The sequence below is a fragment of the Magallana gigas genome, chromosome 1, assembly GCF_963853765.1.
Source record: "Magallana gigas chromosome 1, xbMagGiga1.1, whole genome shotgun sequence".
NCBI lineage: Eukaryota > Metazoa > Mollusca > Bivalvia > Ostreida > Ostreidae > Magallana > Magallana gigas.
The window spans coordinates 52,349,303-52,363,353 of NC_088853.1; the positions used below are offsets into that span (position 1 = coordinate 52,349,303).

The following is a 14,051-nucleotide window of genomic DNA, read 5'->3' on the forward strand; positions in this document are numbered from 1 at the left end:
AATTAAAATTTTTATTTTCCACCGCTTCGTAAACCTTGTCACTGACAATAATATTGATGTCTAATGAATTTTTTTACTATCACTTTTTAGATTTGTATATGCATTTCAGTTCTCTTTACCTTTTGGCTATGTTCAGTGTCGGTATATATTACATCTGCTCAATTTTGTTTTAATCAAAGCGAGTTTTTTTCCAAACAGATGGATTGAAATTTATTTGTACTTAAATCCCTGTTCTGTATTACATCACTTTCTTAATGGTTACTTAGTTGTTTGTCCCCAGTCTCATATTGAACTACCATTCATTCTCTCTCTCTCTCTCTCTCTCTCTCTCTCTCTCTCTCTCTCTCTCTCTCTCTCTCTCTCTGTGACAAAAAGTACCCTACATAAAGAAAACAGAAATAAGTTCGATTTTTTTTTTTATTAACCTGGTGGAAAAAAAATCTTTTTGAATTCCTGGTCTATATAACAACACCTTTTTATAGTTACCCAGTTTCTTCGTTCCCTAACATTGTAAATGTTTAGTTTACTGGATAAGTGTAAACATAAAATTTACATGTACAATATGGCAAACTTTGTATTTATTCCAACTCAGTAAAATAAATTTCCCACAAACAGGTACATGTGACACATTGTTCTTTGATATCTTTAATTACCATTTGTCCGCTTTTAGCAGCAAACATAAAAACGTAGAAAACTCCGGACCATTTATGATTTCATTTTATGTAAATTTATTGACAATATTTCCATTTTAAAAAAAAAATCTCTGCAGTACAATGGTCCGTTTATGTTCGTTTGTTTGGTTGGTTTCTTTTTTATTATTAACAAAAACAGTATTTAAAAGACAATTATATCAGCACAGAATTAATAAGGACAGCAAATCAAAGTAATATCCCATTGATACTTTTTCTACCTGACATTGCCCATGCATGGATCCAGAAACTTTTTCCACTAAAGGTGGTGGGGGGGGGGGGGGGGGGCTGACGGTTATTTGAGTTTGCCACGGGGACGTACCGAAGCAAATTTTTGGTAATTTTGGTAAAATGTAATTTAAAGCTCTGGATCCCCTGAAACCCCCCCCCCCCAATGTTGATCTGCGCATGTTGCCATTTTGCCTTGTATTATTTGGGGTTATTATCCGTGTTTCATTGGATAGCTGCTGTTAAAACTCTGTTTCTGGTGATTTCCTATTAATGGTTTTGGTCTTTATTTGTATTTCATGGATACTTTAATTATAATCCTTATTAACTGCGTCATTGTCACATAGATTGAATTTGTTTCATAGTAACCTATTTTTTTTTTATAAATTACTAAACTAAAAATGCATCTTAAGTAGCTTCATACGGTGTCGCGGACTACTCAGGGGAAATTTTTTGACATGTGTTTTTTATGATTGTAATTTTTTTTGTATCAGTCTTCAGATGTATTTAAGAATTAAAAACTGTGAAAACGTTTTTTTTCATCTTATTTCTATTTACAAATACCATTGTTATGTAAAAAAAATATATATTAAAACTCTGTTGTTAATGATAAATTTGATTAGCTATAATATCTCTTGGTTTTGTTTCGCTAACACCTGCTACCCTGTATATCCTTGGATAATCCGTCCCGATTCTATCTGATCAGAAAAATAATTTGCCTGAAAATAAGATTGACCTTCGACATAATCTAATTGCAGGAAGATAACATTGACCTTAGACACATCAAACCAATTTGTGCAATTGATTACAAACGCCTTAGAACAATAAGCGTATTTAACTAAATGATTCTAATTAAATTTTTGAAATGTGGTTCATGATGTTCATAAATTGTTTACTCAGAAACCAAAAAATATATTCTAAAACGTGTTGCTTTTTAAATGAGTGGTCGTGGACGAAAAAAAAAATCAAGAATTTAGCATAATTTTATAGGTTTTGTGTTCAGTGCTTGTATATTGTCATAACTAAGAACAATCGATTACGATAAATTTTAAAGCTAAATAAAAGTGTTGAGATCCTTGAAATCAAAAGATATAGGCGACATATCAGATAGAGACTTTCCGTAATATCCATGTATGTTGTTCATCTAAAGTTTACAGAGAAAATTATTCAAAGGTGATTTTTGTTTGACACAAATTCAGTAGTGCCGAAAATTCAGAAAAAGGTTGTCCGTGAACCTTTTTGGGTGATAAAATTGAAAGTTTTGTTTTGCCAGCCCTGAGGATAAATTCAAGAAGCCATTTTCCAGACCATTTCTCAAGTTCTTTGAGATACTTTTCTAAATTATTTTAATGAATTTTAAATTATTTGAAACATCTTGTACACTATTATCGTCAGCAAAAAGTCCACAACACCCCCCCCCCCCCCATATTATCAGCTTCATCTTTCAAATATTTAAAAAATAACAAATTTTCTAGATCTTCCAGGAATGGAATTCATTTGTAAGTGCTTGATCTCTTCTTAAAATACATTTTAATTTAAAAAATGTATGTTCAAAAAACAAAGCTGATAATGTTAACTAAATTTGGAATACCATTCTTGAAAATGATGCTTGAAACTTTCATTTGTTATTTCAATGCAGTTGCACTGTCCTTCTTTAATTGCATTTCATTTTGCAAAAAGCTGATTAACTGACAATACTCTCACAATAAAGACAACGTAAATACCAACGTGATATTTTCAAGGATATGTTATTATTTTTTAAATATTAATATATTATTCTCAAGCCACCATGTAGTGGGCGACCAGCTCGCTAGGTTCTTTTCGTCATCGAAAATAAATTTTTTGCTTGCTTAGATATTTGACAGGCCGCTCAGGACTAGTGGGGTTAGTTCCAGAGGACCCGGATTCAAAACACAACCGGGACGGAGGTTGAGCTCCAATAAAGTGAATTTCCCCGCGGTTTATATGAATCTGTATCCTTCAATATGGGGTTTTCCCCTTAAATACCATATTGGCTGAATTGCAGAGCGTGGCGCACTCCATTAAAGTGGGGGACGTATACATGGTACCTATTTTTTTTCGGGGGGGGGGGGGGTGAGTGGAAACAAATAAATTCATGTCATTTTACTGTAATTAAAATAGAATTGTATTGATATTAAAAAGTTTTGCTCCCATTATGTACGATTCTTGAAACAGTTATTAAACAAGTTTAGGTCTGTAAACTGTTTTGTTATCACTTATAATTTTATAAGAAAAATAATTATCATTTGTCTGCGTCCTCAATGTTACATAAATCATCAGCCATCTCTCTCTCTCTCTCTCTCTCTCTCTCTCTCTCTCTCTCTCTCTCTCTCTCTCTCTCTCTCTGTGTGTGTGTGGACTTAATATTGTGAGGGTCGAATTATGCTGCTACCGCTCAAAATTCTATTTTTAGAACGACCAAAACAAACAGGCATGGACGATACGAGGAGAAGAAATCATGAATTTGAGTGAATACCCTCAGGGAGAGACAACACAGACCGCTGACCCAAACCTATCGGTTTGCCCCGATACAAGCTCGCCGAGCTCTAATGATGTTGACTTCATATTTCCTAAAAGCACAGCAAATTGGGACCCACGTGTTGTCGACAGGCTAAGGGTTCGTCATGTTGAGGAGGACATTTTTTGCATAGTCAATTCAAAGTGGTGTCTTTTCCATCTTTCATCAGCTGACCAGCGTATGATAGAACGATGTGTGGAGGCCTGCGATCTGAAGTTAGATTACGAATCTCTAGATGTCATAGCCCCTAATATTGTCACACCGTTGAGGACATGGGTCAATTCATGGAGGCCAAATGAAGAACAGTTAAAGATTATCAGGACAGAAGAACTGCTCAAAAAGTAAGACATTATAGTTTGTTAAACGCTTTTTGTTAGTTGATAATGCTTGATTTACGATACCCCCTCCTTTCCACAAGTAATATAAATATCAAGTTTCCCATACTAACCCAAGTTAATTTCTTAACTGATGTATTCTAGCTGGCAGCTAAAATGTGCCACAGGATTTTGAAACAATCTGTGCAAAAAAAAAAAGATAATTAAATAGATAGAATTATATATGTATTTTTTGCACAGATTGTGTCAAAACCCTGTGGCTAAAAGTATATTATGTATAATGTATTATACAATTATTTAATGCCTGGGCAGTCAATAGACCAGAATATTTTTGGCCGAGGGCAATAGAACACACTGAGCTGCTCCCTGCACCTCAGGAAAAATTTTCTGGTCTATTGACTGCCCAGGCATTAAATAATTGTTTTATTACCTAATTCTATTTTGAGTATTTATTGTTCATAATTGTATATTATAAAAGATTTTCAAACATTATGCGTTCAGACCATTGTAAATCAATACCTATATGACCTAAACATTTTAAAATATTAAGAATGATAGTAAAACAAACTTAATACAGTGATCTTTTAATATCGTAGCAATTAATTGATAACATTTCTAACTGAAAAATTAAACAAACAGGTTCTTAGGTTGGTAACTGCTTATGTTTATTATCATACATTACATCATTTTGAAAGATCATGAGGCGTGTTATAGTGATAATGCATATGAACCTCTTTAACGTGATTAAACACCATATTTGGTCCATAGTTGGTATTTGCAGCACGCTCTGTTAGTACTTTCTGAACATAGGTGGAGCTGCTGGTACTAGTGGCAACAAGTGACGGGTTTGGTGAATCAGATTCTGGAAGGATAGTTTGGAGTAAAGCGCGTTCTTGGGAAAGACTGAGCTCTAACAAATCCATGTCATCTGGAAATGATTGAAAATTCTCTAAACTTCATCCTGACCTGCATTGGAAAGCAAAATCATACATATCAATCATATTAGTTCTGTTATAAAATGTCTTTATATTAGATAATTTCACCATTTGGAAAATAAAACAATACCTGGACTGTCTAGAAAATTGTTGCCTCCATCATTTAGTGGGGAAGATTTTTTACTCTTCTGCGGTGCATTTGTAATATAAATAAAGTAGCTCTCTCTAAATAATCTTACATTCTCAAATAACTAAAAGATCACATTTAATGAGCACTAATGAACATATGAGCCAGTGTATGAGAATATTTTCAACGCACATATAATTATATAACGTACCTGAAATTCAGAACTGACAATATCCATAGCGGCGACCATGAACAAAAACGCTAGGTTGAGATTCATTAGATTTTCGCCTAAACCATGTTTCATGAAAATGGAGCGACATTGGAGTTGCAGACGTCGCGCAACGTGCCTGACGTTTATGACGTTTTCCACGCTTTGTGACGTTATGTCATAAGACCCCTATTCTCATACACTGGCTCAAGACATATGTTCATATGTAGATTGATTACCTGTTTTTCCTTTTGGCTCTTCCTTGCTCTTTCTTGCTGTTGGGTTCCCTAAAATTAAAAAGGAATACAATTTGAATCAAAATTATAAATCAAATCAAGATTCATGTTGGTAATAAACATAAAGAAAAGATGTAAGATTACATTAGTGATTAATTACATATCAATATTATCATTATCATAAGGGTTTTTATAAATATATAAGCAGATGGTGGATGAAAATGATCTTACCTAGAATTTTGTTACTAATTGTTTCTGCTATCATCCTCTTTTTGGATTCTCCTGTTCTGCTGTAATGTTTAATACTTGTCTCAGATTTGTGTCCAGAAATTGACATGATATGCCTTGCCTCAAACCCTTCCTCATCCAACAGAGTAATTGTAGTGGCGCGCAAAGAATGGTTTGTGTAAGATTTGCTTAACTTGTACTTCTCACTTAAAGCTTTCATATTATTTCCCAATGTGTTTTTACCAACAGGAGTATTTTCATACAAGACAACCTCTGATTTCTTTTCTTTTGTTTTAGGGTGTTGCTAAAATGAATCACAATTAGGGTTGAGCACAGCTAAATACTTCTCAATAGATTTCACTGGGCACAAAACATTGTTTGGTACAGTGTACAACCGCCCACCCTGACTTTCATCTGTAGAATCTCCTTGGTGGTTTTTTGTAGAGTGGTCCCTTAAAGTCACATACTTATTTGGACCAGAACCATGGAATTTAAAGTCCTGTTTTTGAAGTTCCCTCAAGTTCTCTCTGCCTCGGTTGCAGAAATATATCATGAAATCGAGGAATACCTTGTTTTGAAGATCACTAGGGTTTTCCAGATCGAATGCTGTGTAAAGTACAGCCAGGTCGTCAGCTTCAATAGAGGGTAATTTATGTTCACTGGACCCCATTCCTACTTGTTGCAGTTTTACCATCATTGCTTGGAACACAAGATTTGCTGGCTTAAATGCATCGTTATTAACAATGTCTATGTCTCTAATTTTGAGAAAATGGCGTTGAATTCCGTATCGTAAACTTATCATAGACTTTTTCGAGTAAAATCCTCCCTTTTGATTTCTCGCAGATGCATAAAATGTTTGAAAAAGCTCACACAAAGAGTCCAATGGAAGCTTCTCAAAATCCGAAAAAATAATGTTTTTACTCGTGCAATTAGAAATCAGCACCTTCACAGCCATTTTAATGGCGTTTTTCGTATTTTTTGAATCCTTGTTTTCCAATAGCTCACTCAATTTAAGTCTTCTACATTTAACTCGGGAAATCTCGCTGCCTCCATTGTTTACAACTAACCGTCTTATGTCTGCTTACCTTACTGTTACATGTACTAATATAAATTCGAAACCTGGATCAGTTTTTCCGGAATATATCCGATCACGCAGTCTATTGACCGGCGGTCCAATAGATCGCAGTCTATTGACCGGCAGTCTAATAGATCACAGTCTAATGACCGGCAGTTCAATAGATCGTTTCAATAGTTAAGGAAAACTAAATACACATACAAAATAGACGAAAATATATCATTTGTAATAAAACAAGAAAATCCCGTTGATTAGGTAATAAAAGCCTATATATGTTATTTGTACTAACATGACTAAGTTATCTGAAATTTTCTCTATTTTCTACAAGCGATCATCTATCATCTTTGCAAGCCAAGGGTTTTCGGTCCACTCTGCTTCCCATAACCTGTCTCATACATATACTGTCATATATATACAGTCTCATTTCTGCAGCCATGTGTTGAATAACATGCATTTGCGCGTTATGAAACTTTGTATGCACAAATCGCTGCAGTTATGAGACTGTATCTTTAAAAAAATCATGATTTAATGCTTATATTTACATTTTTTTTAATGTCTTGCCTTGCCTGCAAATGTGATTTATACCTTGAAATTCCTATCTTATCCTAAGGGTTAGTTCATATAATGGAAGAGCCACTGTAACAGGCACAAGCGTGAACTTTGATTTGACGTTGTAGTTTACAGCGTTCAATGTTTGTGACGTCATAATAAAACTTGTAATTTTAACCTTTGAGTGCCCTGTGTGTATTGCAGTGTTATAACTGCTCCAGCTTTCAACACGCTTTATAAGAACAAAATACAGTCAAACTTTGTTATCTCGAACTAGATGGGACTATCTAAAAACTTCGAGATATTCGAGTATTCGAGATATCAAGGGTAAAATACTTAGATAAGTGGCTGGGACTAAAAAGTCACGTCGACATATCTATTTTTTTTGAGATACCGGTGTTTGAGATATCAAAGTTCAACTGAATGTGGAATGTACTAAATATTATCAAATCATTATAATAGAAATTAAAAGAAATTTATAACCAAATCATATTTTATTGAAATTTAAGTCTTATATCAGCTGACTTTTTCGGGCAGTCAGTGTTTGTTTTAGTTACGAATCAAATATTTGAAGGTTTTGACTGAATGACTAACTGGATCATTTAGACTTTTGACTGAGTGACTATAACTGGATCATTTAGACTTTTGACTGAATGACTAACTGGATCATTTAGACTTTTGACTGAATGACTAACTGGATCATTTAGACGTTTGACTGAGTGACTAACTGGATCATTTAGACTTCAGTTCAGTCCTGTCAGCCTCTATAGAGCTGTGAATTACAATCAATTTCTGTAATACTTTTAAGAAATAAAGGCAATCATACTTAGTGCATGTACATTGTAAATAAATATATAAATCTGGTTTTTTTTTCAGATTTGAAACCAGGTTGGATGAATTCAGTTATTGCTTGGCAAGTATTGTTGCTCAAAGGAAACCCAACACAACTTTATCGGAATCAAAGTATCAGACATTGTTTAAAAAACTGCTTCGCTTGTTCGATTTTTATACATGGTAAGTGCTAGCTAATATCTAGAGTAATATCACTCTGTAAAACTGTATATGCTGTGTTTTGTTAAATTTTGATGCAATGGAAAAATTGTGGGTTTTTTTTAATGGTTGTTATTGACAACGTTCTCAGCTATGTTAAGGGCGTCCATACAAAAATAGCGATATTTATCACATAAAATGTTAGCCTTTGAACAATCTTGGTATTCTACTCAAAACATTTGTTAAACAAAGTGATATGTTATCGATTATACAAATTAAATATTTTGTTATCGGATGAGCAATTTTTGAGTCTCTTGGGAATACCCTGTCACGTGATACTGCTAAAAATAGATGAACCAGGAATAATATGAAAAAATGCAAAGTGCAAGGGCATCACATTAACAAATATAGTTATTTCTGTTTCTAACTTGTAAAATGAACCTTCAACATTTCGAAAAGTGCTGGGAGCTTAAAATATTCAAGTAAGAACAATTATTAAATTCAATGTAAACAGTGTATGAACAGCAATTTACTGGGATTTCCCGCAATTAACGCTTATTTATATGAAATGCGTAGCGACTTCATACAGCTCCCAGCACTTTTTGATATAATAGGGATACAATGGTAAGACATGGAAATTTTCAATATATTTGATCAAGTGTATGCCCTTGCACTACTGCATTTTATCTGACCCACTTCACTTTCAGCGTCATTTGCGTGAAATTTAAACGCAACACTGACTAAGATCATGATTTTAATTTTCATTCTTAAAATAATTTAACGCTGTAAATTTCACTAAAATAATGTTAAAATGTTGTTTCTGTTCACACCAATCATCATATAAAATTGTTGAAATTGGAAAAACATAACTTCATCAGTTGCCTTTATGGGGGGAGGGGGGGGTGTAAGTGTTGAGTTTGTAATTTACACATTTATGTTTCATAATAATTTATGTTACAATGCTGGTATATAAGTTCTTCTAATGTATAATCAGGTTTACTTGTAATCATAATTGATATTTTAGTACTAATTAAAGAAAGCAAGAAGAAACAATATATCAATATTATCAAGAATTTATTTTGATAATCAACTTTACAAATACTATAGAGATTGCTTTTCTGGGACAAACTGTTCAACAAGACTAGTGTTTTCTGATTTTTAGTATTTTTCAGTCATAATGTGTAATTTATGGAAATTGACAATTCTTCTTGCTCACTACATGTTCTTCTCTTCTGTCTTTTTGATATTAGGAGGTAGTCCAGTTGATAAGAAAACCAATACCTGAAATGATGAATATATATCAATTTCAAATTTCATTTCAATAGATATCAATGCAAATTATTATAATAGGTTACATTAGTATCATTATCAATATGATTTTAAAAAACAACAAACTATGCATGAAGTTGAAGTTAGTGAGTAAAAGAAATATTTATATACATTTGTAGTACCTACTTTTTATCAGTGGACCATCTACTGCCTAAGTAACCCTGAACATGAATAATGTGTCATAATTAGCATTAAGCTATTGTGTTAAAGATAACATGAAAATGAAACATTACTCTATTATTGGGCATATTAATGGCGGTTTCAATTTCAGTGATATTACAACAGGCATAATCAAATGTTTATTTTTTAAAATGTGTGGAAATTCAGTTTGAACACACTTTAATTTTGTCTTAAATAAAATTAATTAGATCTTCATAAAAGAAGGCTGAATAAAATAACACATTTCGATTTACTTAAACAACATTACAATCTTGTCTTTAATCATTCCAGATCCTCACAGTAATCTTTGTAGTGCTAGCACATACAGTGTTTGGCCATGGACTTTTTATTGTGTACTTTGAACTTGGAGGAAATGTGATCTAATATTATCGCGATATGAGACCAGTAAAAAGCTACAATGAGCCTCAACGCTCTCTATGATCAAAACTAGCGAAACGCAGAACAATTACTTTGCCTGACTGAGTCACCAAACTGATGTTTGAACACAATATTACATGAAAAACAAATGTAAACAAGTAAACAAAATCGAAGCCGAGGAATTTCACTTCGTTTCCGTTCCATCCAACAATATTAGGTAATATAAAACAATATCTAGGGGAAGTACAGATAAATCCTACCTTGTTCAGTTGAATCCTATGCCGATTTCTGTCCACGCTGGTTGTAAACGAGTTAAATTCCGAGATATATCACTGAAGTCCACATGTTTATTCTGATCACAGCTGCAAGCGCCGGTGTGACGTAGTCAACCTCGACACGTCATCAGACGACTTAGGAATTTCATGATTTCGCGAGATATAAAGAACAGTTTATGATTTTATTTCAGTACACCTTTCTTGAACCATTCAAACCCAATAATTAATCATATTCATTTTGGTAGATGTTTGTTAATTACCGAAATACCCATATCTCGTAAAATCTCATGAATAAGGGGCGGGGCTTATGCAAATTTTTCTAAATCACACGTGGTAGAATTCTTAGACCTTCCTTAACATAGCTGAGTTTCTGATGTTGTTCCATCATTGCTAGCGAAGGGTTTTCGTTCTACTTTGCTCCCCATGAACAAAGCGAAGTGGACCGAAAACCCTTGGCTAGAAAAGATGATGTTGTCCAATATCACTGTAATCACAGGGGCCAAGCCCATGGACATTAATTTCAATATAATGTCAGGGATTGGCCCCAGTGACTGTAATTATATTATATTCCCACTCCAAAGGAGAGAGGGTATCCTGTTTTACCCCTGTGTGTCTGTCTGTTTGTTGATATGTCTGTCCGTTCATCCATCTGTCTGTAAAAAAATATCTATCATATTCTCAGCAATTATTTACTGCAGGTGCTTGAAATTTTAACACACTCTTTTCTAGGGAATGTTAGGAACTATTTTTGTACCAATCAGACGTCAACTTCTTGTTAAATGTCAGCTTTGCTTTGGTATATTCACGTCAGAGCTTAAGTGAGGCTCTGCATTGGCTGAGGCTCACGGATATCTTGTTAAAGTTGAAAATCTGTCGGGCGTATTAACTGGGAGTACTGCAGGTGAATTCCTGGCTTTAAATAAGAGGAGTTTCAGCTTAATTTTTCCGAACAGTTAAGAGGAGTTTTCACAGCTTAATGAGCAGAGTTAGAGGATTTAGATTTTATAATTGGCAAATTGAACCATTAGAAAAAAAATCTTCTGATTTTCAAGTAAAAAAATTTCAAACTTTAATCAGGCATGTTATTGCGTTGTTGTTTTGGTAAGGTATGGAAGGAGGAACTCACAATTTTCATAACATGAAATGTATTAGTTTTATGACTTTATTTACTACATTAGGCATTAGTTTAGTCATTAAAACAGAACCATGTGTCTGAACTACTAGCCAAGATTTTGGCAGCAGTGATTTCATTGGCTAATTGAAAGGTCACTCTGAACCTTTTGAGATGACCTTATAGAGAGTGTTGTTAGATCTTATATAATTAATTATAATAGTGTATTGAAGAGACGAGAGTTTACATGACTAATTTTAATAAGATTGGATTTTCCTAGAATCATAACATGGTGAACTTTTTAACTCTGCTAATTAACTCTTAAATAAGAATACACATTCAATGACTAGACATAATTATATATATTACATGATAATGAACACAATTTTCTGGCAGCTAATGCAATTCAAATATGACTTAAATGATATAGTGAACCACCTTTAATTATGAGGTTCCAGTGATTTTTTCCCACAACTTTTCAGGAGCCAGCCATTTTTAGAGACAGAGAAAGCGATGATTTTGGGGAAGACTGTGTCATCTACAGCAGACATCCTCTGTTGTTTGTCGGATCCAGGGATCGAAAAACCAGTTGTGTGCATGTGTGATGTAAGTATGCATACTTATGTGAAGTACACATGTATATATACATATAACTTTTAAGTATGTAAATGGCCCTTTTAGCAAAGTGAGCAAAAAAAGCCATTTGCGTTCAGCCAATCCAAGTCTAGTGAAAGGGGGGGGGGATGGAGAAAATGAGCAATATTGATTTACATTTGATACAATCTTCATCAACTCAAATTCAAGGAGGTATGTTTTGGTGTACTCAGATTCCATAGTCTCTTTTCATGGGGTATTTAGCAAGGGGTGTCATTGGAATGCCATGCGTTACTATTGGGTATTTATTGTCATCTCATATTGCCATAAGCTATAATTTTGATTCTATGGGGTACGGCATGTAACATTCCTTGAGATAACCTTGGGTGTATCTTTGATATAATCGAACGAGGTATTCAAATGACTGTATTTAAGGAATAAGGAATCATTTTTTGAGTATTATGAGGTGATTATTTGGGTTTTGACATGATCAAATCCTATTATAAAGTCCAAAGCGCTTTATGATAGATTTGATCACGCCCCGACTGGAATTATCACCTCATAAAATCAAAAATATGATTCTCGATTACAGACATATAATTTTCAGTAATTGTACAATTATATATTGGGAGATGAATAATCAAACCCTGTTATGGCCCCAATTATACATCAATTAAAATTATTAGACTGTATAGTACAAAATCAATACATCAATGTTATAACAGGCAAAGGCACTGAAAATGTAAATATTGATAGATTATACAATGTACGTAGAATATGAATTTATGTATAAATGCGCATAGCTGTGTGAATAGAGCTAAAATGGACATGTCTTTGAATGTCAGAGTATTTGTAGTAAACATGACAATTTAAATAAAATGCATGCGAAATTTGCTGACTCGTTGATGATTTTTAAAAATAGTTTACAAAACATTGTGAACTGCATTTGGATGCAAATTAATTTCCAGTGTCCTACAAATAAAAGTACTTTTACTGCATGCACCTGTTAAAGATAACATCAAATGTTATCATTTTTAAAAAAAATTCAAAATGCATCTCTAGGATGAAAATAAAGAAATGATCTTTTTGCTGTCTTACACAGATTAGGGATGCCTGTTCAAAAGTGGATGAGAGTGTTCTGCAACCAAGGAAGAGACCCCGATGTCACTCAGGAGATTCTTCATCAACTGTTACCACTTCTTCTGGAAAATGTTCGCTGTCACCACACATTGGAGAACTTTTTGTATATCTTGATCAGTCAGTGAGAAATGAGGGGATCCTTGGGATAACAGTGGAGAGGACTCTAGTATGTACATGTTCTACATTCAAACATCATTGAACATTATCGGTGAGATGTAATCAAACTGTAATCAAACTTTTATTTGTGTGTTAGAAATTTTCGCAGGGTTCGCGAGAGCCTTATTGTCGCAGATACTTTTGCCAGAGGCCAGTGTATACATACAATATAGTTGTTATAATAAAAAAACAGGTGTTAATTAAGGCTTGTTCATGAAAATTTAACATGCTATCAATTGATTTATATTTTGGCTCAAATATATGTTATAACAGAGAGAATATTGACTCCCATGAATAAAATGCCAATTTTATTAGAATTTAAACATTTTTTTTACAGGTGCGTATTACTTATCTTCACATTGAAAAGTCAAGCATGGAACAAATTAAGCTTGGGAACAGTACAGGCTCCATTGAATTGGATGAACTGAATAGACCTGTGTTTTACTATAGTAAACCACTGAATTTTATGAAGCAAAATGACCGAAGGGTTTTATTCAAGGCCCTTTTGTTTATGAAATTAATGCAGCTGAAGTATGAAAAAGGATCAGCTTAAGTGAAAAATTATGGTGGCTCAGAAGAAGGTCATTTTGATTGGAATAATAGAAGTGAAGACAATGTTAGTGAAGGTTCAATGACCCAAGGGAACATTGCTCAGAGTTATTATTTATTCATGCATAATATATTTTGATGCATGAGAATAAATTAAACGTTCAATCTGTGTACAGTTTTGTGATTAGCCGTAAGCAGTTTATAGTAAACTGATAATTTAA

General features: G+C 33.6%; 1 protein-coding gene across 1 annotated transcript; it reads left to right on the plus strand.

The window, feature by feature from the left end:
* The first annotated feature begins 3,338 nt into the window (after positions 1-3,338).
* Positions 3,339-13,999, plus strand: LOC105317264 (uncharacterized). Its single transcript, XM_034465287.2, has 5 exons — positions 3,339-3,797; positions 8,026-8,163; positions 11,874-11,997; positions 13,088-13,291; positions 13,619-13,999. The coding sequence occupies exons 1-5, from the start codon at positions 3,397-3,399 to the stop codon at positions 13,832-13,834; spliced, it is 1,083 nt and encodes a 360-aa protein (XP_034321178.1). The 5' UTR covers positions 3,339-3,396; the 3' UTR covers positions 13,835-13,999.
* Positions 14,000-14,051: the final 52 nt, after the last annotated feature.